At 44.5% G+C, this 25,288-nt stretch overlaps 1 protein-coding gene across 1 annotated transcript in view; it reads left to right on the top strand.

Moving 5' to 3' along the window:
• HEMK1 (HemK methyltransferase family member 1) overlaps positions 1-23,916 on the top strand; it is a 29,370-nt gene extending 5,454 nt beyond the window's left edge. Inside the window, exons 4-10 of the mRNA XM_009819014.2 lie at positions 12,882-13,034; positions 15,091-15,155; positions 18,658-18,707; positions 20,104-20,209; positions 21,203-21,298; positions 23,097-23,210; positions 23,560-23,916. Coding sequence (XP_009817316.2) covers positions 12,882-13,034; positions 15,091-15,155; positions 18,658-18,707; positions 20,104-20,209; positions 21,203-21,298; positions 23,097-23,210; positions 23,560-23,596 — 621 coding nt within the window. The 3' untranslated portion in view covers positions 23,597-23,916. The remainder of the gene's footprint in view (positions 1-12,881; positions 13,035-15,090; positions 15,156-18,657; positions 18,708-20,103; positions 20,210-21,202; positions 21,299-23,096; positions 23,211-23,559) is intronic.
• The last annotated feature ends 1,372 nt before the right edge of the window (positions 23,917-25,288 follow it).

Here is a 25,288-nt window from a genome sequence, read left to right as displayed (position 1 = left end):
TGGCCCAAACTGAAATGCAGGGCTGTGTAACATGCTGTGTTTGAAACTACTTAACATACCCTGGTGCAAAAATGTAGCATAAACAGCTTAACCCAAACCTTGTCTCTCTGGGAAAACTCTCTTGTCATGGTACTTACTAGCACATTGTTAGCACATTTATTATGGAAGGCCGGAAGTTTATGATGATAGCTCAGGAATGGAGCTCTGTTGGCAACTGGGAGTTTTCTTGTGATGTGGTGCTGCGCAGGTTACTTGGACAGGAAGAGCATGGGGACGAGATCCAGCTACTTAGCAGCTCCTGGCAGGACACTGCTTCAGGCACGTGCTGCATCCAGGAACCGTGTACTGTGTGTAACCTGTTGCACAAAGTGAGTTGGTGTCCAGATCCTTTCACTAGGAAGGAAAGGTTGGTCAACTCTGACTCAGAGCTTTGTGCTGTGTGTTTGGGTTGGGGTTTGCCTATGTTTTGTTTCATCAGAGTAATTTTTCCAGACTTCACTGGAATTTAGAACTGCAGTGGAAATACCTCCTTTCAAAAATACTGAAGTTAGTTGCATCTGTTGCTCTCTCCCTGTTTAGGATTTGTCTGCAATAGCGCTGAAACTTTTCACCAAATAATATCTGTAAATAATCCTTGTTCTTTAGGAAGCAGTTCATTATCAACATCGATATCCCAGGTTCAAGTTGCTTATCTGCGACTGCACACACAAGCCACATGGCATGTCTTGTCCTTGGCTGAGTAAATGTGACTTCCTAAGCTGACTTGTTAATGCAGATACACAAGCAGCTGCAAAATTTGCTTCCTAGTTGTTTTTACATAGCTTCTGTAAATGCTCCTGCTTGTTGATTCAAAGTCTGAAAAGAAGAGGAGCCATCTTTATGATGCACATTTTATTCTATGGTTACAACAGAAGAGTTATGACTCTTGCTCCCAGACATGTTGCTAATGGCACGAAGGCAAACACAGTATGACAGAAACCACCAGCATTGTTTCAGTCCTGGGGACAGAGACACATGCAAAGAGAGAAGCTCAGTTGTCTGCTTAATTTTGCCCTGTGTGAAATGTGCCCCTTTATAGTCTATTTAGTTCTCTCTGGTAGCTGAGCCCTCTCCCATTTGCTCCCTCCGGGAATGTTTTTTCAGCACATGTGGCTTTGTTCTTCTGTTCCGTGGGAATCTGGGTGGGGAGGGGACAGGCAGCCAAAATTTAGGAAACTATCAGGTCCTGTTTAAGCTCTGAGAGTGCGATAACAAAGCTAATTGCGTTCGGTCATAACTCCTTGGCTTGCAGGGCTGTGGTAGATACTTCTGTGAGCGCAGACATACTGCGTTGGAGGAGAGTTTTGTTAAGCAGTCCTCAGTTCTCACCTTCCTCCAGTTACCTGGTCTTCTGTGAGCAAAGCTTTGGACTCACTGCTACAAGCACTGAATGGGTTTGCAAGGGCTTTGTGGAACCCAGCGTCCTGCCCGCTTTCTTCATGTGACCACCAGAGCCATGTTTCTGCACCGGGGAAGTGTTGGGGCCAAAGCTTAGGGGTGTGCTCAGTCTTGTGAATTGTCTTTGTTATGCGATTCTTATTGTAATGTCAAAGGATCCCGGTCTCAACATTGCTCGGTCACTGTGTTAATGGGGAAGAAAGTCCTTTTCCCAAAGCAAGGCTTCAAAACTTGGGCTCTGTTACTGTTGCAGCAGCATTGTGCGTCAGAGGAAAAATAGGACAAAGAGAAGGAGAACTCAGCCAGCTGTGGATATATAATTCCTTTCTTTGTCGAGGCAACTATAGGCTAAATAAAGCCTCACCGTGACTTCATTAAGGAAAGGTTTAGTTTGGTCCAGGACTTGTGCGAAGGCAGCGGTTTGGGGTGTGCGGCTCACCAGGCTATTACCCCTAGAGGGCACTCCAGGCTTAGGCTCGTGGAGTTCCTGATGGCTCCATTTCCTATTAATTATTGTAGGAGTTCTGGCGTTTCTGATCCCCTCCTCTCTCAGATGCTGTGTTTTAAAGCAAATGCAGGCTTATTTGTTCAGTGGAACCACAAATGGTCTCCTTTTATCCCTTGCAGCTACTGTGTGGGTAGAGTCAGATTCTCGGACACTGAGTTTTTGTTTTTGCCTGAGGAAAGCTGCTGGGAAGAGAGCTCCAGTACTGCTTGGGAGGATTGTCACAGTCCCACCATCCCCTCTGACCCTCAGGCCACCCAGGAGTCCCTTCGTGACACCTCCTTGACCTGTTGCGATCTCAGCATGAGCTCAGACCCTACATAACTTTTTTTCTGTCTTGGCTTGATTGTGGTGGCTGTGTCATGAGAACAGTCCATTGTCCTGTAAGGGAGTGACACTGTAGGGTGAGGATGCATGTTTAGCCTGGGAGACATCTTAGGGAAAAGAAATGTTCAGCGTAGCACAAGCTTGTAATTTCTTAGCAGTCATGCAAAGAAGATCATGGCTCCAATCTCCTGTGAGAGCAAGAAAAAAGACTTAGTGGGTCAGACTATATTGGTCTGTCTAGTTCAATATACTGTGTCTGATCAGGGCTCCTGGCAGATGGTGGGGACAAAATTACAAGGGAAAAGATAGGTATGGAAGGATCCCCCCTTCTTTTGACAGTCAGCAGTTAAGGGCTGTTCTTAGCCAAAGCTGGATTTGGGGCCATCCTGCTTCATAATCACTAATGAATCTGTCCTCCATTAATTTGTTTAATCCTATTTTGAGTCTGTCTGTGTCTAGCCTCCATGACATCATCTGACAGTGAATCTTTCTAATTTTTTGTTGTAAGTGTGAGAATTATTTTGTTTCGGGTGTTGCCTGCTCATTTAATAGGAAAGCCCGTACTTCTTAGTGCCTAACACATAAACCATTCAGGTTCTCTACAGCATTTGTAATTTTTAGTCCTGTCACTGCCTGATCAATTCTTTTTCAACCTATGATTTTTAAGCCTTTAACTTGTTCCCGAGATAGTTTCTTTCTTTCCCATGATAACACGCTCAGTACACAGAAACCATTGTTGTTTACTTGCATCTGTCAGCTGAATGGCAGTCATTGTGCTGGGGTGTTCTGTGAAAGCACTTCAGGCAAAAATTTGCTCAGAGAAACCTTTCATGAAGTTTAACTTTACTTCTAGCTAAACATAATCATTAACCTTTCAAGAAGGTCAAGCACACAGAGAAGGGGAGGATTTTTGCTTCCTGACATGTATATGCAAATATACAGATTGCAAGGTGGGGCCTTTCTCCAGTGCTTTATGTCAAAGCAGTGTACACATTTTCTGTTTTAATCAGTGCTAAAAGGAAGCTTTTGATGCAGATGGCCTTTCATTTCCCTAATTTCATTGCCACGGATGGTTACTTTTCGTAAGGTTCAAAAGGTCACACTGTCTGGTGGAGTACAGCCATGGATCAGGAGTCAGGAGATCGGCTTTTTTTTTTTTTTATGGTTTTGCTTCTGACCAGTTGTCTCTTCAAAGGACGGATGTTTCTCCTTTCTATGTCACTGGCTTCCCAATTTGGGAAATGAAAAGGATGATGGTGCCCTATCTTGTACATAGCTTAAGGGCCTTTCTTGAAATATATATAGACTCCTATAAGGTATATTGAACATAAATGCAATAGGGCATTATTTAATAGATCAAAAATTAACTGCTATCTCTCAAAATGTAGCTGTAAACAAATGTGCTAAAGTTGGAGCGTTGCTGTTGTGGCCTCAGATAAGTCAGATTTTGCCCATATGATAGGCAATATTTTATCAGTATGTTGGGGGAGAATAATATTTTCTGATAGTGCTCTGTGGCACAGAGGCAGGGAAATGGGAATTATGAAGGGAACCTGTTGTTTGGAGTTGCCCTTTGAGCTAGGCACAAGTGTTTAATAGGATCGTACATGCAGAGACAAATAACGCAGCCTATGCCTTGTGGCTGAGGGGCTTCTGCTGCCAGAAGAGCTTGGAGAAAGATTTGGGGCTCTTATGGATATTGGCTGACCACGAGCACCTATTTTCAGTGGGCTGCCCAGCAGGCTAACGTGATCGTTGTGTGTGTTAACAGGGGATTGCCAAGTACAAGCAGCAGGATTAAATAATCTGTGTGCTGCAGTAGTGGAATAATTGCAAAAATATTATGTCCAGTTGAGAAAGAAATGGAAAACTCAGTTTGGAGAAGAACCAGTAGGTCGATTAACAGCTGGAAAAATCTGCCTTGTCGTGAAAGACTGTTTAGCTCATCAAAGACAAGCTTAGGGGTTAATTACCTGGCACAGGGAGCAGAAATTTGATAAGAGAAGTCTCTTTGGTTTCATAGACGAGCGTATAACAAGCACTATAAATGCAGGCCAGAAGAAAAGGTGTACATCTTTAACAGAGAGTGTAATTAATTACTGAAACATCTTAGCAGGAGTCTATTGCTGGCTGCTTTAAAATCAGGACAGGATGTTTTCCCAGGACAGATTTCTTCTTTTTCAAAAGGAAATGGAGGAAGAAATAGGATTGTTCCTGGCTAACTGGCCAAGATGAACTATGGCAGTAGTTTCTCCTGGCTTCCTATGCAAGAAAAAAAGGCTGTGCTAGTGCAAAGGATTACTTCACTGTTGGTGATTTCCAGGACAGACTCAAAAATGTAAATTTAAAGCTAAAATCTGTGCTGAAGGCAGGGAAAGCAACAGCTGTTCTTTTAAGTCATGCACAAACCTGTTCCCCAGGTTTTTCCTAATATGTTCTCACAGATCTCTGTGTTGTTAATATCTTTTATTTTTTTGACTCTAAAAGAACTCCATGAAGTCTTCAGCTTTTTAATCTCCCTTTTCCGATTCAAAGAGTCTTTCTGTGAGTTTCAGCTGAGCAGCTTAGCTCATCAGCAGTTAGAGCAAGATTTAGGACTATAACTGGAGAAAAACAAACTATAGAATGGCTGTAACAGGAGGAGTGGAACTCGAGGGGATTCCCACATGAACAGGGGAAAAATCTATTTCCCCCCTGCCCAGCTTCTCTCAGACATTCAAGTAACTGGAATTTCAGAGCTATGGATTAGTGAGCTTGACCAGCGCATCTGTCTAGATGCTATATCTGGCAGTGATCATTACCAGTATCTGCAGAGAAAGAAAATGCCTTGATTCTGGAAAGATGTGCCTAGATAGAGGTTTGTGCTGGAGACCCGAAGTACAAGCATTTTACAGTGACTTTGATCCACTTGTCTTGCCCCGCTTGGGCATGGCTAAGTTTAGATGTGATGACTGTGGTAATTTCTCTTGGGCACTAGCACATACAGGTTGCGAAGGTTGCTGCCTTCTGGTCAAGTAATTTCTGGGTGCTGTCACAGCCTCTACTCCAACAGATGAAACACCGCTTGGCATGTGCGCTGACACATCAGGAGCTTCTGTTGTGTGACAGAGAAGCCAAATCCCTTCCTCAGTATTAGGCATGCCTTTACCTCTTTGTCTGTCATTGCTTCTGCCTAAAGCCACCTTTTCTTTCAGGCTCAGTGGCTCCTTCTGGAGTTATTCTGCTGTTTTGCTTTCTGTATGTATATAGGGTGAGTTTCATGGGTTTTGTGCAACATTTTCTCTTTTGTACTGTGGTGCTAGGCAGAAGAGCCCAGGACAAAACTGCTGTGTAGTTAAGCCCACTAAGCACTGGGCTGGCTTGGTGGCTTGGTTTTGGAAGGAGGGTACGTGGCAGTGATCTTCTAGGGCCATTGCTATGGAGTTAGGTTTCCAGCTTGGCTTCCTGGTGTTTTGACATGTGCTGATTGGTAGCCAAGTGGACAAACAGAAGGGGAGGGGTGATTTGGTTAATATCAGATCAGGCTCTATGGAAAGTCCTGGATTCTGAGAACAGAAGTTTCTGGAAAGCACACAAATAAGTAAAACATTCCCAGGAAGTACGCGAGAGCGGAGAGAAGGTTATCCAGGTTTTCATGTGTCTTTTGCTTTCTTTGTCCTGTTCGCCTGGGAAGTTAGAGCGTCTTGCCACCCTGGCTTGTACCCCTGGAACCTTGTCTTCCCTGCTTTCCTCGGAGCATGCAGGACACAAAAAAGGGGTGCTTCTGGGGAACACAGTGTGAATTTGTGACCTCCACCCTTGCCTTTCCCATTCCTCCCTTCCTCTTGTCTTTCTTAGCCTTGTACTTTTAATCACAGAAACATCAGATGGGTCGTTCACTGTTGCTGGACTGTAGCACATGATTGCCTCAACTCTGGCCTTCCACGCAGCTCTGTAGCCACCGTTGAGGAGCGAGAATCTCTGCTGTTTCCTCCCAACTGTCTTGGTGCTGAAAGCTGCCTGACCTTGCTGGTTGGAGCTGTGCAGCTGGGGAGCCTGTGGTTTGGGTGCTGGCAGACACTGTCCTCACGCTTTCTTTGTGCAGCTGCAGTTCCAAGAAATAGAGTGAACTAGAGATCTGGCTGCAGGGAGGGGGAGGTAATACCAAGAACCTGTCAGAACATGAGTGTGTGCTGGGGGGGTGTTGGGGAACAGGAGTTGTGGGCGGAAGGGTGAGGCAGAGGCTCATGGGAAGCTGGAAGTGTTGGCAAAGTTTTGCGTTTGTTTCGCTCAACAGAGAAGATGGGTGGAAAAAAAACCAAATAAATGATAGCGTGAACTTAGGGCGAATCTGGCAGTGAAGCAAGACTTCCTGGAATCGCAAGGTGAAAGCAGGCTGTGAGTGGCTTGGCTAAGAGACAAAAGCTTGAGAACCTCTGAGTGCTGGAAATTAAGTAGCATGGGAAGCAAATATTTGTGTCCCTTGTATATGAAACCGCAGGTGATAGGTCTCTTCTAGTCCTTGCAAGCTCTTCCTTTGCTAGTCAGGACCAGATATCGTTCTCCCTCCCAAGGATGTCCTGCATTTTTCCCTGTAGATTTTTAAATTCACTTCTGGCAAAGACATAGAGGGTCTGGATACCTCCTCCCCACTCCGTTTTGTGCTAAGCAACAGACTCTAGGTCCCTGAAAACCCATCACTTGATGCCTGCATCACCTCCAGCCCACTGCAATGTAAAAACCCTTCCAGACACTTTGCTTTGCACCTAACACCCTCATGAATGCACAGGTTTCAGAAGTGGCTGGTACTCTTGACATCCTCTTGAATATTTATTTGCACAAAAACCTGTAAAATGGGGGAGAAGGGGAAATTCACTGATTATTGCTGTGCAAGGGGAGTTTGCAACATGCAGAGAGATTGGGATGTAGTCACACTAGTATCTCTACAGAGCTGTGAGCTGGCCCTGTTCCTAAGGCTAGCCTGTTGCCCTGACTGTCATGCTGTCTGCCTGTAACAAAAAGGCCCTGGAGCACACTGGCATTGCTGGTGGGCCCTGGAAAGGTACCTGGCGATCCTGCAAGCTGCGGGGGAGAAGACAGCTGTGGGGCAGTTTTAGCCATACATAAGATTTGCTCCGAGGGACAGCAGTGGCTACTGATCTCACCTTTCCATGTGACTTCTAGCTCTTCTTCTCAGCTGCCTGAACATCTCTGTACACTCATTTATTGAATGTAATGGGCAATATGGCCCTGCACGCAGATGTCAACAGCTCCGAGTCATGGGGGTTGCCCAAGCCATGTCCAGGACCCTCCTTCCCTTCCACCTTGAGGCCATTGCTAGCAAAAGCAAAGAGAGGATTTTAGTTTCTCTCTGGTTTTATCTGTTTGCCATTCAGTCCCTCCACACCTTCCAAAACTGGCTTTTGCTGGTGGAAGGAGCTGCTTGCACAGACTAGGGGAGAAAAGATCTTCAAAACGTTCCATTTCCCCACTCTGACACAAATATCACACTTATACCCACGTATATGTACACCAGGCTCCAGGATAAAAGTAGTCCTGCCAGTACCTGTAGCACTGGTTAGCAGGATTTTTAGTGTAGGCTGTGTTGTTACTGACAATAATGACGCATACTGTAAGCAATAGTTTGAATTTTAATAACTCCACAGTTGAACATTCATCCTATCCAGTGGTTAGCGTGCTGTGGGCAAATATGGAATCAGGTCATATTTCTAAGATAGTTTTTTAATTTACTATTTTACAGGCTCCTTAATACAGCACTTCGGATTTTTTTTTATATTTACAGTTTTTTTTATCTACAACAGTAAATACAAAAAGGCAATTCAAGAGCAGCCAGGCACTGTTTGTTTAGATGATGTGGGAATCTAGTTCTGATCTTTGTGACGTCTGCTTTTCTGCAGGAGGTGAGTTGCCCTCACACAACTGTAGACCTGCCTGTTCCTAACTGGAGTTTGGGGGACCCGTTTCCATGATCTAAAGTGGCGTCACTGGAAAGGTGCAGATGAGGTTTCTGGAGCATTGGGTTCAATGCTCTGCTCTGCCGTAGCCCTCCTTCATGAGTTTGGGGTAGTTGCTATCTTACAGTTGCTCATCTGGAAAATGGGAGTTGCGAGGGTAAATGTGTTAAAGGTACTGAAGTGCTCAGCGTGTTGGAGGGACAAGGCACCTGAGCAAGCTAACTCATTTTCCTGGTTTTAGAAACTATAAAGACACACTGATAGTCAAGTCTTTGTTTTATCTGAAATAGCACTTTTCTGTAGTGAAGGACGTTTCTCTCTCTGATGTATTGAATCCTGTAAATGGTGTGAGTGAAAGTAAGCCCTTTTGAACGGCCTACCATTTGAGTTTAGAGTGCCAGATTGTGGAGAATTTACCTAACATATTCCAAAGGTTAGTTACCTAGTCTGACAAAGTGTCTTTTCTTATTTTCCAGTGGAATTTTTGTCATTTCATCTCTCAACCTTTGGACCTGGTGATCAAACTGACGCTTAAGTTGGCTTTTAGCGATCCTGGCATTATATTAGCAGGTGTCTGTGTTCTGAATCTGTTCAGTCTGAGATGTGGGGTATCCTACACAGCAAAGACCACAGCCTTTGGCCTTCTGCTGTTGTCCTGGTTTCTCTGTGTCTGGGACTGGCATCTCTTTTTAGCACCTTCTGCCTCTTTGTTGCTCTTCCCCAGCTGTGGCTCTAGTCAGATTCTTGTACTGAGGTAGGGAATGTCTGTCTTGCAGGGTATTTTGTAGTCTTTGCGTGAACACTGTAATGCATGGCCAGAAACATTTCATCTCCCACGATGAGGTTTGAAAGTGGTTCTGCTATATTCTGCAAAGTGCTGTAATTTATCAATTTCCAGTGGTGACATCTTGGAGATGATGGTGTGCTTGAAGAAGCACAGATTTTGGCTGGATTGCTTGTTAAAAGATGAAAAATGCTGAGAAGAATCTGAAGAATACTCTTTCAAAACAAATTTGGGTAACTTAATCATTCATGATTTCTGAAGAGGAAACCTAGTGGCAGTGGGCTAACTGGACATACTCTGTATCGTGGTTGCTGGGTTCTCCTGATTCTTTTGCAGATATTGGGAAAATGTGGTTTTCACGTGAAAGCTGTAAGTGAAGAAAAGGACCATGGTATCACAGCCAGTTACTGCAGGATTACAAAATGTCTTATTCCAGTACATTCTCTTTTGTCTTTACTTCTTGCTTTTAATACATACATAATTGCAAATTTAATTCAACATGGAATAATCTGTACTAGTAATTTTTTTCCTAATTTGCCAGTTAGAATACATCTTCTGTTTTGCTTGCCAATAGCATTTATTTCATAATATAATTTATTTTCATAGTTATTGAACTTTTTGATTGTAGTGAGATACTAATGTATGGAAAAGGATGTACTTTCTTTAGGTTGTCACGTTATTTTAAATACCTTTTAATTTTGAACTACCATGATAAACGTGTATTATGAGAGAACTAACATTTGCCTCAGTAAGAAGTATATGAAATAACCAAGACAATAAGGCAAGAGAGTCAGGAAGTAGGATACAAAGCCTAAGTAATACCAACATCCCTCTTCTAATATACATGTGGTAAAAACTGAAATCAGTCATATTTAAATAGGAGCTTTGGCAAGCAGTCTAAAAATACTTTCACTGTGGAACGTGTAAAGTAGAAGTTCCATTAAAAAGTCCCAGCTTGAAATTACTAATGATAAATCTTAAGGTTTTAATAAATGCTGACAATCGTTCTACTGTATGGAAGTTACATTTGGACATTTGTAGTCAGTAACTTGTGCTACTCTGTGATCAGCCCTGGAGACAGATGGTTCTTCTGAGTCACTGTGGAGATTTCCTGGAAATATTTGTAAGTGACCAGAAATGGCTGGTATTTAAAAGAGTGATTGAATGGCCGAGCAGAATTTTTTGGGTGACTTTTCTTCTGTGGTCTTGGAATCATCAGCACCTGCTTCCCCAAACCAGCTGCGGTTACAATCTCTGGCTGTCTTCATTGCAGAAGTGGTTTTGAACTGATTCATCTGGAGTTGTTAGCTGAAGGGCAAAAGCCATTTTCGCACAGAAGTGGGTAGATAAGGTGTTTATTTCTCCCTGTTGTTATCCCAGCGCTGGTAGTCCTCTAATGGTTTCCCACAGTCCTGTTGGGAGCCTATAAGAACGTTTTCCTCTGTAATTGTTTAGGAAAGGAATCCCAGAGCAGCAACAAGGAATATGATTTTGGAGGCTGTTAGCAAAACTCCAATGTGAGTGCCAATAATGACGTGGTAACCAGGGTAGGGCATTGCAGCGTGGCTCCTCAGACCTGGCTGAGGCTAGTTTAGGTCTCAGTCACCAAACTTAACTTTGCAGTGAAGACACACCTCTGAGAGGCCTCTCAGAACAGTGCCCTCCAGCCTGTGGGCTGCTTCTCATTCCCTCTTGGGCTTTTGGGTATAAGCACAACAGAGCTCATTGCTGAGGAGCACCGAAATCTGTGGAAGGCAGAGGGCACAGTCTGGAGAAGCACGAAGGCTTTGTCATGGAGTATCTGGTGAGCAAAAGGCACGGGCATCTCTGGCTCTTTCCAGCTCAACAGCTGGAGGAGATTTGAGAGAAAACAATGAAAACAGTTGAATGTGCTTGCTGCTAAAAAGCCCCTGAGGGCCCCAAAAGCTGTGGCTGTGAAAAGGAGCCTACAGAAAGTTGAGGAGCCAGTGGCTCCCAGAAGGCTATTGTTGGCAGAGCCAGGCTACTGGAAAAGCAGCAAAGCCTAACACAGCTGAGTTTAAAATGACAAAGGCTCGGAAAAGCTGATCTGAAGACGAAGTAATGTTACTGGAGGAAATATGGCCTGTTTATACATTGAAATAAACCAAATCTTTCCTTTTTACTTACGCTTTCAGGCTCTTTCAGCAGAAGGAATCAACAGGCAAAGGGTTCTATTAAAATGGAGTGGTTCGAAACTGCTTGGCTTTGCGAGGCCTGGGCAATGTTGAAATATGCCCGTTTCTCCATCCTGGACTGTGAAGTAGTGCAGGCTTCACTTCTGCTCTCAAAGCCCTGGGTGTGTGCTTGCATGTAGGGGCATAGTACTTCAGTATGTTTAAGAGCAGTTCACATCTTGCGGGAAACCTCAGAAAATACTGTCTGACAAAATAGCCCGTGTCTCAGGTGCTCTGCTGCTGGGGATGTTTCGTTGAAGCTCATCTACACTAATGCTTCATTTTTATACCTTTTTTGCATCCTCGCTCTGTACTTACTGCAGATACAAATCGGCTTAGCATGAAGGATGACCAACAGCAACAAATATCTTCATAAAAACTACAGCTTTGCACAAGGCATCTATTACACTGCACCCCCATCAGGGTGATATATCCAAGGAAGGGCTTATGCCCTTATGTACAAGCGTACCCAGTTTAGGCTCCTGAAAAAGGCTGTTGCTTTACTAAAGAGAAGCTGACCTGCCTGCCAGGGTATGTTGCTTTTAAATATTCCTGCTTATGCCAAGAACATGCAAGATTCCTTGTAAAAATGGAAGGCTGGTAATTTTCCTGGTAATGTCTTTAGTTTTTAACTGTTGGCAAAATCAAGCCAATTATTCTTTGTAAGTTTTGTTAAGCTTTCTGGATTTATGGGAGAGATCCAAGAGCAGACCTCTCAAGTGAAATAACCTAGCCACTGCAGGAGCGCCTTGGGCAGTGAGGCCTTGTTTCTGTACTGTTGTGCCATGAAAGCACAAGGATTGCAGGGAGTTGTGAGCACCTGCTGAAGCTGCTGATGCGCTCAAGCTGTTTACAAGGTTTCTGTCTTACAGTTTTCTCCAGTGAATAGCAAGGGAAGTTCGTGGGGCAGTCTGAGGGAGGCATATGTGTGCTTTCTCTTGTAGCTAGTCACTCATTTTCCCAAACCTTAGAACTGTATATCTTTGAGACCTCTCCTGCTGTGTTGGATTTTATATGAAATTGCGAAGGGATTTTAAAAAGAGGAGATTGATGGGAGGGAGGAAGCGGCAATGGCAGAGACGCATAGGGATCCAGGAGCATGGGTGAAAATCTTTTCCATGTGACTTTACACCACCAAAATGTAGTAGGAGTCCACAATCTGAAATCCATGCAGGGAGCTGCTCATTTGGATCATGTAGTAATTCATTGCCTTTGCTTTTCATCTGCAGGTTGGATTATTGGTTTAGATGCTGTTAGGAGCTGTATCTCTGCCTCCAGATTCCTTGCCATACTGAGACACTGTAGAAATCTTAAATTTTGAAGCTTACAAATTCTGAAAGCTGGAATTTTGGAGTAAATAAAATGGTGTTGCAGAAGATAATGTGCTCCAGCTGCTTGGTTATTGTTTTTCCCAACAGTGCTAGAAGATTTCAGAGGATATGTGGGAAACTGTATCCTGAGGATTTGGTTACTAATCAAAGCACCCTGGGGGGGAGATGGAGCTCAAGTGAATTCTGGCATGCCAGTTCCATTGCTGCCATCTGTGTTTTAAAAATTAGCAACAAAAAATACGTTTCATTGAGCTACAGAGTCAAGAAATTTAAACTCCAGTCCTCAGACCACAGAGGTGGGAGTCAAAACAGCTCCCTTAGAAATTTTTTTTTTTTCTTTTTTGTTAGGATCTCGTCTCTTTAGTTGTGGAGGAAGAATCTCAGAAATGTGAGAAGAATTCAGGCCTCTGTTTCCCAGTTCATGTCCCTCATCCTTTGATCCTGGAGATTGGCTGTGGCTCTGGAGCAATTGCTCTGAGTCTGCTGCGCAAACTGCCACAGGTGAGCTTTTTTCAGTGCTCATGGTACAATATATGCCCGTGTTACAGGACAACCCCACTCTGCTGGTCTTCATTGAGACTTCACAGACAAAATTCTTTGCTTTGATGGGACTTCAGCAGCTAAGGTCTCTTGACAGTTAGGCTCTATAAGTTCGTGCAAGGTAGAAGAGGGATATTTAGGAATTGCTCTCCCCTGCTGTCCTCAGGAGTAGTGGAGACGTAGTCAGAATGAAAGAAGCAAAAGTGCTCATTCTTCGGCTGTCACAGCTCACTATTAATCACCTTAGTCTGAAGCACTGGTGGGTGTTGGTTTAAGCTAGTATCCTGGGCTGTGGACAAGAGGGACTGAGGCATGGGCACACACTCTATTAGTCAAATTTGAGGCAGTCATCTCTAAAAATCACCTGGCTGTGAATTGAAAGATCTGTCTGTAGGAGAATGAAGACTAAATGAATACAGGGAAGGGATTATCACAGAAGTGTCAGTACTTGGGATCAGTATGACAAGCATATGTCACACTGCCACAACTGCCAAACCACTTTTTTGGAGTCTTTTGTTTCCTAATAACAACCAACACCTTTTGAACAGAGTGAAAAGAGCAGGAGGGGGACTGAGATCTGCACAACCAAAGCCCTTCTTGCCCTTGATTGTTGTGGCATGTAACATGCTTACTGAGATACTGTTGGTAAGCAGAAAGAGAAATGAATCCAAGATATCATCGCGTGTGGTTAAGGGAAAAATATTCCCCTTTCCTCAGAACTGCAGACCGGCCAGTTCCTTCTCGTGAACAAGAATTGCTGTGGCCAGCCCCTCCTCTTGTAGAAGTATAAGACTTGGTGTGTAAGAATTGGAGGTTGATGCCTGTGTTCCTCCTCCCAGTGACCTGATATGGTTAATACTTGAGCTTCATGACTTCGAAGTATAATTACTCTGATTTCCTGAGCTGTACTTCATGCTCTTTTCCTTGCCTGTTAAGTTAAAGAGCTGTGTTAGTCTGTCCCTGTAACCGATAGCAGTCCTTTCCCAGCTGACTAACACAAACTGCTGTGCCCAGAGAAATAAGGAGCCTCGACTGATTAGAGTTAGTGGTAGTCACACTGACAACTAAGTGGACTTTACACACTGTGTGATCTCTTCAGTGTTTGAGGCAGAATTTGGCACTAGGGTATTGAGAAAACAACAGCAACTTTTCACTTATGGATTTAGCTGTGTCCTTCACCTTAAGGGTCAGCTTCAGGTGTGTGGCTGCTAGCCTCAGGCTGTGAAATTAATTCCCCTAGGGATGATGGCTGATCACACCATCATCTCCAGATGCAAAGTAGTTTCTTTGAGCATACTTTCTCTATGTAAGTACTTACCAACATCTGTGTTTAAAAAACATTAAGCAAAGCAAAAACAAGTCAGTCCTTTGTCTGCACTTTTCCCAAGGTGGAATGGAAGGTCAAACAAATCTCTTAACTGTGTAGTCCTATCTCTTAATGTTATGCTGGAGGACTCTCAAATACTTGACACACAGTCAAGTATGTGCAGTCAATATACGTAGTAAATGTGGTGTGAGGACTGTAGTAGTAACTAGGCAAAAGGTGTCTGCATAACAGGTGGAAAATGCCAGACCCTCTTTCCAAGTGGTTGTGTTAATGCTGGGAGAGTTTCTGTCCACATTAGAGAGGAGAAGCCTCGAACACGATCTTCCTTTAACCTGTGTCTACCGCAAACTAGCCAGAGTGTTGAGTCTCACACTACTAGGAGCTATGAACGTATCAAGTGATGTGAGTCAGTGTGACCCCATTGTTGCCAGCTGAGTTGCTTCAGTCAGAAGCCTGTCTATTTTGGTAGGCTGCTGGCAGTGTTGCAGAGTGCCTTCTGTCATGTTAGCGGCTTTACTAGAAGTGACTTGTGATCCCATCAGTGCCCTGAGATGCATTCTTCATGAACTATTCTTTTTAGGAGACAAGAGTGAATAGTGAATTGTTAGTTCTTATCTTGCATGTCCCTTTTGGCAGAGAATGTCTGCTCAGGAACCTTGATGTTGTAATACTTGTTTTTTTCTGTCGCAGAGTCGGGTGATAGCTGTGGATAAAGAGAAGGCTGCTGTGGATCTCACCAGGGAGAATGCATATAGGTACAAACCCACATATTACCCATTTTTTGTAAATTGTTGTTTGAGAAAGACCGAAAGTCCTTAATATTTGGGCATGTTGTTCATGTTTATCGCCACTGGAAACCAGGGAATGTTTCTCTTCTTTCTCTAGGTTGAGCTCCTAAAGCACGTAAGAATTCAGAAAAAAAAGCTTATATTTACCAGAGCTTTTTTTTCTTTGACTTGTGAATGCACTTCGCGAAGACAGCAGCCTAAATAAAACAATAGTACTTAAATGCTGTCTGTCTTTCAAGGGTTTTCGAAGTGTTTCATGGTAACTAATCCCTTTCTGTGAACTTGGAAAACTCAAGGCAGCAGGTAGTAAGAATGTATATGTCACTTAGGAGGTTAAGGACAAGTATAGCCTGAACCCTTCTCTCTCTGGCTCCCTATATCATTATTGCTGTGCTTGTTTCTGTCATTGCTCCTCTAGATATAAGCTTGCACACACAAATAGCACCTTCACTCTGATGTGCTACTGTGGTATCCCTCAGCATCCTCCTTGCACTCTTGGGTTTGGTGAGAATGGTGCTGCTGGGTCCTGTGCTGTTTGCACAACACCTGCTCTGTGGCTGGATGTTCAGAGCTGCTGAATCATAGAATCATATAATAGTTTGGGTTGGAAGGGACCTTTAAAGGTTATCTAGTCCAACCCCCCTGCAAAGAATCAAGCATATTGCGTCTGAAGTTAGAACAGCTCTGGATCAGGTTGACCTTGTCCTTAGTGGCAGTGCTTCCTCATCTGGTTCTTCTTAATCCAGGTTGTTCTGGACTGTCACTAACAGAGCAAGCACCAGAGCTAGAATCTCACTATGCTTTTGAGTCCAGGATCCCAGTCTCCGTAGACATTGTAAAAAGTAGAGAGCTCTAGTATGTATTCATATCCTCAGAAACCACTGGGCCCTAGGCATTAATTAGAGCAGTCTTGGAAAGGATTCCTGTTGCTGATGGAGTCTAGTACAGTTGTGAGTCTTAAGTGGTGCTCCTTAACTGACATTTCTGTCCACAGGGCCCACATACCCTTTTTTCCCAAGCTGCTGCCAGCATTGGGGCTACAGAGACAGGCTACTTCTGTTTTTGGCTGCGTTGAGCTGCATCTTCTCACTTCTTGCAACCCAGTCCCAGCTCTTATGTGAGTCTGAAGTGATGCATAGGAGCAAGCCCTTCCCAAACTCGTTACCTCCCTATTGCCCTTTGTCTCCTAGTCCAGTTATAGGGAATGGGGAGCAGAGATTTCCTTCTGATGTGCCAGCGTCAAACCAAATTCTGTTGCAATTTTTCATAGATAAAATGAAAGCTGGCCAGATCTTTGTCTGCTTGGTAGATAATTGCTCTGGCATCTGGGGAAAATTGTCTTGCTTATTAACATTGTTTGTTGGCTGAAAAGTGGATGAGGGAGTGTAAATGCCGTGCCAGAGAACCTCATATTTCTCCATGGATATTTTCACTGCATCCTTGTGATCTTGTCCGTGGCGTGGTGCCCTGTAGCTCCTGGGAGAGAAGCCAGTAGGATAAGCTGTGTTACTGCTTGACTGAAACCAGCTTGGTTCCTGCCTTCTTTTCAAAGCTCCTTTATCACAGCTGTGTTCTCTAGATGCATAGGTGAGTCTCGCTCCCACTAAATCAATCCCAGTGCCAGATGGCCCATCTGGGCACACTGCAGACAGATGCAGGAATCCCTCCCTTTCTTGGTGCCTGTGTATGCTGGCAGGGCAGTACCATAGGCCCTCAGCAAAGGCCAGTAGGACTTGGGTGTAAGGTCTTTGTCACAGCATGCTCTGTGAACCCCGTTGGGTAGCCCTGAGGTGTTACACTGAAAAGCTGAGAGGAAAACTCTGCCACTGTGGTGGGAGGAGAGAACATGCTGGGAAGAGCTGGGCAGTTTTGTTCTCTCTAGACATTGACTGCACTGAGGACAGGAATTAGGGGACAGTGCAGACTCTCTGCCACAGTGTGTTGTTGCTGGTCCAAGAATGGCATCTCCTGTGGGAGGCTTGGAGTCTTTCTCCAACAGCAGATCTTGACCAACCTTGTCTTTCTGACTTTGCAAAATACTTCCTCTGACATTGCTCAAATGTCTTCACAAAAGCCAGAGGCAAAACTGGTGAGAAAAGAGAGGTATTTTGATGGGTGGACCACGTAGCTGAGGAATTGGAGGTTCTGTTCCTTTCTTGCTCTCTCACACTCACTATTTCTGTGACCTCTCCTGCAGTATCAGGCTGCCATCAAGCACCAGGGCTACTTTCAGACTGGCCTCTCTTTCCTGTCCCAGGAGCATCAAGGGAACTTTGCTCGGGATTCCTAAGGTTTAAGGGGATCGCTGTCTCAACTGTTTTCCCCTGGCAGGGAGCATGTTCTGTAGCAAGCTGGGAGCAAGGGGTGGATCATGCCAGGTTGTGACGGACTGGAGCACCATGCAGTGGCAGTCTCAAGGCTGTTCTACCTTGGATTAGTGCAGTGAGTCAGATCAGACTCTTGGCCAATTGTCCCTAAGAAATACCAATGTGTTTATAGACCTCTTTCTTAAAAATAACAAGCCAGCATGCTTACTTGCTCACTCGTCACAGATAAAGGAGAGATGTCTGTGTCTTCTAGTGCCTTCAAGGGTTATGCTCCTGTGAGCACCCTGGGGAAGTCTGGCTGCAGATAAAGGCACTGACCATAACATGCATTTCCCTATTAATGTGCACAGAGATGTCAGGGGCAAGAAAGATCATGAGTTAGAAATTAGTATCTGAGAGATCCTAGCGTGTATTTTAAATACACTATACTGTACAGTCTGTGCATGAGCTGTTCTAAAGGAGTCCCTTTTCCTAGCTCTGTGTCTGGCACAGCAGTTTTGCTGCACTGCATGTGCTGGCCTCCCAGTAGTAGTGTGCAGTAACATCTCATCACCTTAACATTGGCATGTGAGGTAGGATCCAAAGATGCCTAGAAAATACACTCAGATGCCAGACCACTGTTAAGATCTAGATTATCAAGGAGGCTGGAGAAAGAATGGGGCAGACATGTGAGCATGTTGTCTCCACTTACAATAGCAGGTTTACGTACTTGAAGCAGGTGATTTTGTTGTGGGGTTTTTTGGTTTTCTTGGGGTTGTTTGGATTTTTTTCAGGAATGCTGTGCTTACTGGGGGGAGGCCTTGGAGATGTAGTTATAAGCAGCAGGGTGGGGTAATACTGCTGTATGTATGGCAAGGGGTGATACATACAGGTTTTAGGTGCACAGGAGCCACAACCTGGAATCACCATGGGTACACTGTGTGCTCTTTGCTTTGATTTTTGTTCCTCAGGCAAAGAGCGAATCCTGAACTTCCCTTGCAGCTTGAGAGGAGTCCAGTTGCAGTCAGTGGGGTAGGATATATGTGTATCAGATAAAAGATGTGATATTTAATGATCTATTTATAGAATGTGCTGACCATGAATCCACACAAACATGCCTCCTAATCTTTCTTCTTTCTGTTCTTGCATCTGGAATTTTACAGGCTGCAACTCCAGGACAGGATCCACATCCTCCACCATGATGTTTCATACAGTAACTCCTTTCACTGTTATAATCCCCTTTGTTTTTCTCCCTTTTTATTTTGATGGGGGGAGGCAGGCATAAGAGACAGCCAAGGGGCCCCTTTGGGATGCAGGCATGAGGGGCGTGTTGAAGTTAATAGAGAAAAAGGTCAGTAAGAAGTGAGCCAGTGAAGCTTTTCCCTTCAGAGATTTCCAGGCCAGATGATCAGCTGAGAGAAGTCCCTGACTACATCAGAAAGTGAATTGTTCCTGGTTTTAGGTGTCTAAAGGTTGTATCTGAGCTGGTAGTCCAGGTGCTCTCTAGTGTTACTGGGGAGAGGCAAATATATACAGAGTGTAATTCATTCCATGCTGACATGGATGCTTTAGACAAACATGCATGTACCTGTCCCTCCATTGATGTTAGAGGGAGCCCAGATATTTAGCTTAGATGAAATGCCCAGCCTTATGCACCTCAAATTAGGTGAGCTGAACCAGGGAACAATACCTGTTGTCTTCCCTGGACCCAGCTGAAACCAGTTAAAACTGCCATTTGGTGAGGCTTATCCAGTAGGTAGATAGGTGCTTAGCTGTTTCTTAGCCAGGAGCTGTGGAGCCAGGAGCTCGAGCATTATAGATTCATTAGTGCGCCTTTCTGACGCTTGTTCTTGACGCTGTACTACCTCTTAGGGGTGTGTCTGCACAGTCTTCTATGTGCAAATCTGAGTTTGTGCTGCCCATACTCAAACCAGCAGCAAGCCAGCCAGCTCCAGTCCAAAAGCCATGTAGCTGTGTTGGCATTGCACCTGCATGGGTAAGCCCTGTGCTAAGAGGCTGGCCTGAGGACAGTGCCACGCTCACGTGGTTATGTGATGTCTGATTCAGGGCTGGTATGGGTCAGTCCAGACAGTAGCATGAGCGTAGCGAGCTGAATCTTGTCTGCAGAAGAGCAAACTGTTAGATGGTTGATAGTGCTGAGAGGGCCTGGCTCTTTTGCTCGTTAGAGGTCCTTCTGCAGCTCTGATAAGAGGAAGGGTATGCATCCTGACAGCCAGTCTAAGCTCCCACTTAGGTCTTTGTGGGCTCTCTCAAGTTCCAGTTGTCATTTTAGATCCAGATGGGCACAGAGCTCCAGAGCATCAAGGTCCTGTGCTTTGTAACATGTTCTGCTAAGCAGGGCTGTTGATATGAAAAAATGATGCTTGGCCTGTGCTTAGCTTTGTATCACTCTTGCATTCAAGGCAGGAGAGTGAGCAGGCCAGGCTATCCCAAAAAGAAATGGGATAAATTTTTATCGGAGAAAAGTAGAGTCAAACACACATGGGCATGTGTCTGTAAAGACAGTTTCCTGGATAGGATTTTGACACTGAGCTTATAGGGAAGATTGCTGTGGTTGAGAGCTGGTTGTGGTTCTTTTTCTTTTCTAGGTTCTGCCAAGCAGCTGCTACTCTGGGGCCCCGTAGACTTCATAGTCAGTAACCCTCCATATGTCTTCCATGAAGACATGGCTTCCTTGGATGCAGAAATCCTATGGTAATCAGACAAATAGATTTTTCTTCTCCTTGAAGTAAGGTTTTCTGCCTGCTTCCTTATATTATACCCAATTGCATGCAAAACGTGCACATGTAGTATACCTGTATGTAGTATAGGTCTATTCATATGGTATATAATAATACAGTGTTACTTAATAACTGCTTACAGGTCTGAAACAATATCAAAGTATTTTAAATATTTATAAAAATGGAAAAAGCACACTCTTTGAAATTAACAAGTTTCCAATTCAAAACTGTTTCAGAACATTTTCTGTGTTAGACCTCTTCCCCCCCCAAATTTGTCTGAGTTTATGAAAGGAAGTGTAAGTAATCTGAGCAGCATTTTGTGATGGAAAAGAACCTTGGGTGGAAATGCTGTTGACCCGTTCTCATCCCAATACTTGTCTTAAGCAAACAAATCCACACAAACATCAATAACCTCTTTTGGGATGTGGAGCTACTTCGTGTGTTGTGGTTCTTCCTCAGAATTGATTGTCATGTGTGTCAGGACAAAGTCCTGCACCCGCCCCTGTGCAAGATATGCACCAGAGCAGATTCTGAAAGTTGAGCTTTCTACATCCTGATTTGCTCTGCTAGGTTAGAAGGCAGTGCAACCTGGCTATTGGCACAGTTGAAATAAAGCAAGCGATCCCTTGCTGTACAACCCGCTCTCTCCCTGTCCAGCTAGCACAGGGAGAACAGGTCCACGTGTTGGAACTGTGCGACCCTGCTGCAGCTCGCTCATGATTTTCAGGAAGAGTTCAGGGGATGTTTTCTGCTTGTGCTCAACACGGAGTTTCTCAGCCGAGTGGTAGCTGCTTTCTTACTCCCTGTATTTTACATAAAAGCCATGAGTGCTGTCACCTGCTCTAGGAGTGCTGGAGGTCAGGTGTGTTAGGTGCACCTTTCTCCATGGAGTGTGGGCATGCATCCTCAAGGGCATGGCTCATGCCACGTGAATTGCTGCTAATGCCATCTTATTCCCACACTCCAGCTATGAGGACCTTGATGCATTAGATGGGGGAGATGACGGGATGAGAGTCATCAAAACAATTCTGGCTCTGGCTCCTTCTCTTCTGAAGGATTCTGGGTAAGCACTGTTCTCTGTTTGAATTTCATGTCTTTTGTCCATTCACTTCTATAACTTAGGTTTTCTTTTCATACAGGAAGGTACAGAGGGAAAATAGTTGCAAAAATGCCCCCACCCCATCTAACAATGGCAGTTTAAAAAATGGCATGTGTATAAGCAAAATTAGCTTGAAATCAGTTAATAAAGGGATACAAACCTTCCTTGACCAGTGGTGGTGTTTCATAGTCATTAGTGAAGTGAGAATCTTTAAAGGTCAGAGAACAACAAAAAGAACATGGAAGAGAACAGCAGAGAGAGACAGAGAGTACAAAAAAAGGAAGCTTTCTAGGCAGAATAACTGATTGAAGGAGAAGCAATATAGAACTCCGTGAGAATGGATGTAGAGCTCTACTTCCCTCCCCCCCTTTAATTAGGGGAAACTTGTTTATTGTGCCAGGATACAATGCTCATCCCAGGAGAAAGAAGATCAGCCAGGGGTAGTTTCTTAAATGTTAAATTTCTCCATCGTTAATACTCAAGACTGATTGTTCCTATTCTCTGTCATGTGGGATCCATTTTGTGCTTAAATCTCAACATGCTGATACCCAAAAGTCTGTTGTGCCAGGGCATTCACATATCCTGTTGAAAATTCCTGACATTTTACCAGCATAAGAGAGGTCATTGAAAATCTGCTGTTTTCAGAAGAGGAACAGGAATATTGAGGCATACTGCATGCAGAAGAATTCATTCCTCATGCTTTGCACGACCACAAGAGTAGAAGATGCTCCTCAGAACTTCCCAGCAACAGAGATTGGTCCCGTGGGGTTGTTTGTTAGGATTATATTTTTTGCTTCCCTTTTTGCTTGTTTTATAAGGTGGAGCCCCTGTTGAGGAGTGGAACTTTTTTAAGGTCAGGAATGAGATCCACACCCAACATGTAGTTAGTTTGGTGAATTTATAGGGAGTATTCAGTGTGGGACGTTTTGGGAATTCTCAGGAGAGCCTGTGATTGGGGTTTGGCCTCTGTTCTTTGCCTGTTAAACTTGTATCTTGCTGCGCTGTCACAGGCTGTAACCAGTTCCATTGTCTCCACGTGCCTGTAAGCTAGGGTCGTTCTGCCTTGTCACGGGAGTGGAGACTCAGAAATGGGCCGATGCCCCGCTGCAGCAGAGATGGAAATAGCCCTGCAGTGCCCAGGCCTAGTCCTGGTGCGCTAGCTGAGGTTGTCCAATTAGTTCCCTTATCCCTGCTGCACTCCCCTTTGTACAGTCCTCTGTGTAGGTCTGAATGCTGGTGGTGTTTTCATAACTGATTTATGGAGACATTTACTGTGGGAAAATGTGTGTACTAACTTGTACTTTGACTCTCGCTACTGGGACTTAATGTCACCCTGCTTATGCAAAGAGGAACTTCATGCTGCCAGTCCAGTGCTCTGTGTTCATACATTTGCATTATAAAACCTCATTCTGGCCTTAAATCTTTGTGGGCTTCAGAAAGACAGAGCTGGCAGTATCTCTGCATGGGGTTCAACAGGGATCCTTACATCTCGATACAAGGGTTTAACTGCTCACACAGAGGAGTATCATGAGAATTCCCCCCAAGGTCAACACTTTCTCCCCCTGAAGGAGCAGCTGAGATCTGCATCTTAAATGGACAGCGATGATCTCGTTTAGGGTTATTGGACCGCAGTGTGTTTGCTGACCTTCTCATTTCCTGCACTGACAGGAGTCATTCAGAAAGAAAGACCTTAATTTTTATCAGTTTAGCAACCTTAATGTGTGCATCTCCCCGCTTTCTGCTCCCAAATGTGTCCTTTCAGGAGTGTGTTTCTGGAAGTTGATCCCAGACACCCAAATATGGTGGAGAACTGGCTACAGGCACACCCCAACTTCCTACTCGTCCTTCATGCCATTCACAAGGACTTCTGTGGCAAGTGAGTCTCTTTTACCTTCAGATTTTTGCTTCAGGTATAGGTCTGTGTCCTTTGTAGATTACGTCCCTGCACCCTGATGTATTGAATGAACTCAGCCAGAGAAAGTCCACAGCTGAAGCCAACCTTTAACAAAATGGGGGGTCCCTTCAAGCATCTCAACCTTCTCATATCCTGAGATAGCCTGGCAAGTGTTTCTGAGTCAGAAATTCTAACACAGGTTAGCATTTCTGATGGGGTGACTAGCTCTGGTGAGATTATCACCAGTGGAAAACTGCTGCTTTTGTAAGATGGAGATAGAGGCCTGTTCTCCCTAGCAAGACTTAAAGCTCTGGTCATTGTTTTTCCACAGGCCTAGGTTTCTGCACATCCAAAACCAGAGCAGATGACAACAGTACCAGAAATCACTCTTCTTGCGGTATGCTTTTTGCTGGTGAGCCCTGCTGAACAGCTTGTTGAAAACTGCGTGGCAAAAAGAACCTCCGCTTCATTCCCCAGTGCATTGAACTCTCCATGCAGTGGCAGACCCCCTCATTTCCTGATACAGACTTCACCCAGAGATGCAGAAGTTCATAAGAGCATGTAGAAGTGTTTCACCTTCCTCGGGGGGCTGCATGCAACTTTTTAGTTTGCTCTGCTAAAGTGACTCATTAATCTCAGGACCCAATATGGAAGAGTTCACAGCTCCAGATACTTCATTAAAAATACAACTTCTCAACATGTCAGATCACCCATTTGACCTAGAAAGAATTTCACTTTTTTTTTTTTGGCCTTGAGATAAATTTACGTAGGACGTGACCAGATTGGATGATAGGTCCAAACTCTGGCTTATATTGGCACATAGGTTTGCAGGTATAATGGGACATGACTGACCTGCATGTTTCAAATTCAGTTCTATTCCAGGATCCTGATGCTCTGGAGTAGATTTCCAAGAGCAAAGCAGCCTTCGTTTCCCAGTCCTGCTGAGTGACATGTCGTTGAAGGATCAGTGCACATGTTACACCATCTGAATCTACAGCACCCGACACTTGGTGGACACTGCCAGAAACAATCAAAACATTGTAAGATCAGTGTCCTTACAAGAACTTCTGTGCAATGATGTTTTCAAACATGCTAGCAGACCTGAATAAACATTGGGCACCCGCACATTGCTTCTGATAGTAATAGAAATGCCTAGCTTCCGTGAAGGCATTTAAATGCAAGACTTTACAAAGAAGGCCAGGATCGCTACTCCAGTTTCACAGATGGAGAAGCTGAAAAACAGGAGGTGAAATAACTTGTACAAAATTTGACAACAGGCTAAGTTTGGAGTAGGACACAGTCTCTTGACAGCCGTGGGAATAGCTGAGGTCTGTTTCTTTGGGAAGGATGACTCAGAGTAGGGCTGCCTGAAACAACACTGAGAGAAGTCCCTGAAATGGACAGTCAACATCATGACATTATAAATGATGGAAGGATTAAATTCAAGCTGCTTCTTGTTGTTGGTGGTGTTTCCTGTGTTGCAAGTTCCCTTCCTGACCATAGCTAGCCAGGGAAGAAAGGAAAGAAAGCAAACCAAAGGATCTGGTCTACCAGTCTGATTGGAAGCACTTGCTGGGCCAGTGGAGGTGAGCACTCAGTAGGGGTGGAAGTGGCCAGACAGTGACAGGCGCTATCAGGCTCTCTGTCCAGGCTGAACTGGGGGTGCATAGCCAGAAACATTAGGTAGGAGCTGCATCAGCAAACTGTGTCTGTTCGGAATGCTGTAGCAGCTTCAGAGGGCTTTACACGAGCGCTAATACATCTAGTCCCTTTCCCCTCTACCTCTCCCCCGCTCACGCTCCCTGCTCTTTCATTTGCTTTTTAACTCTTGAACATTGGCACTGCTTTTCCACAGATACCTGAGCGCTCTCTGATGTCCCAGTGCTCAGGTCTCCAGTTGGACCCTCTCCCCACTCTCTGGGCTTTTACAGCTCTATTCACAGACTGGCCTTTCACCCCATCGTACCACTCACACTGCATTTATCTTCCCCACCGCTCTGCGCACCCCAGTAGTTTGTCATGTCCCATACACTCTTTACTTGAAGTTATGAGCCTTCTCT

Source organism: Gavia stellata, chromosome 12 (genome assembly GCF_030936135.1).
Source record: "Gavia stellata isolate bGavSte3 chromosome 12, bGavSte3.hap2, whole genome shotgun sequence".
In the NCBI taxonomy this organism is placed as follows: Eukaryota; Metazoa; Chordata; class Aves; order Gaviiformes; family Gaviidae; genus Gavia; species Gavia stellata.
This window is presented reverse-complemented; position numbering and strand designations above follow the sequence as displayed.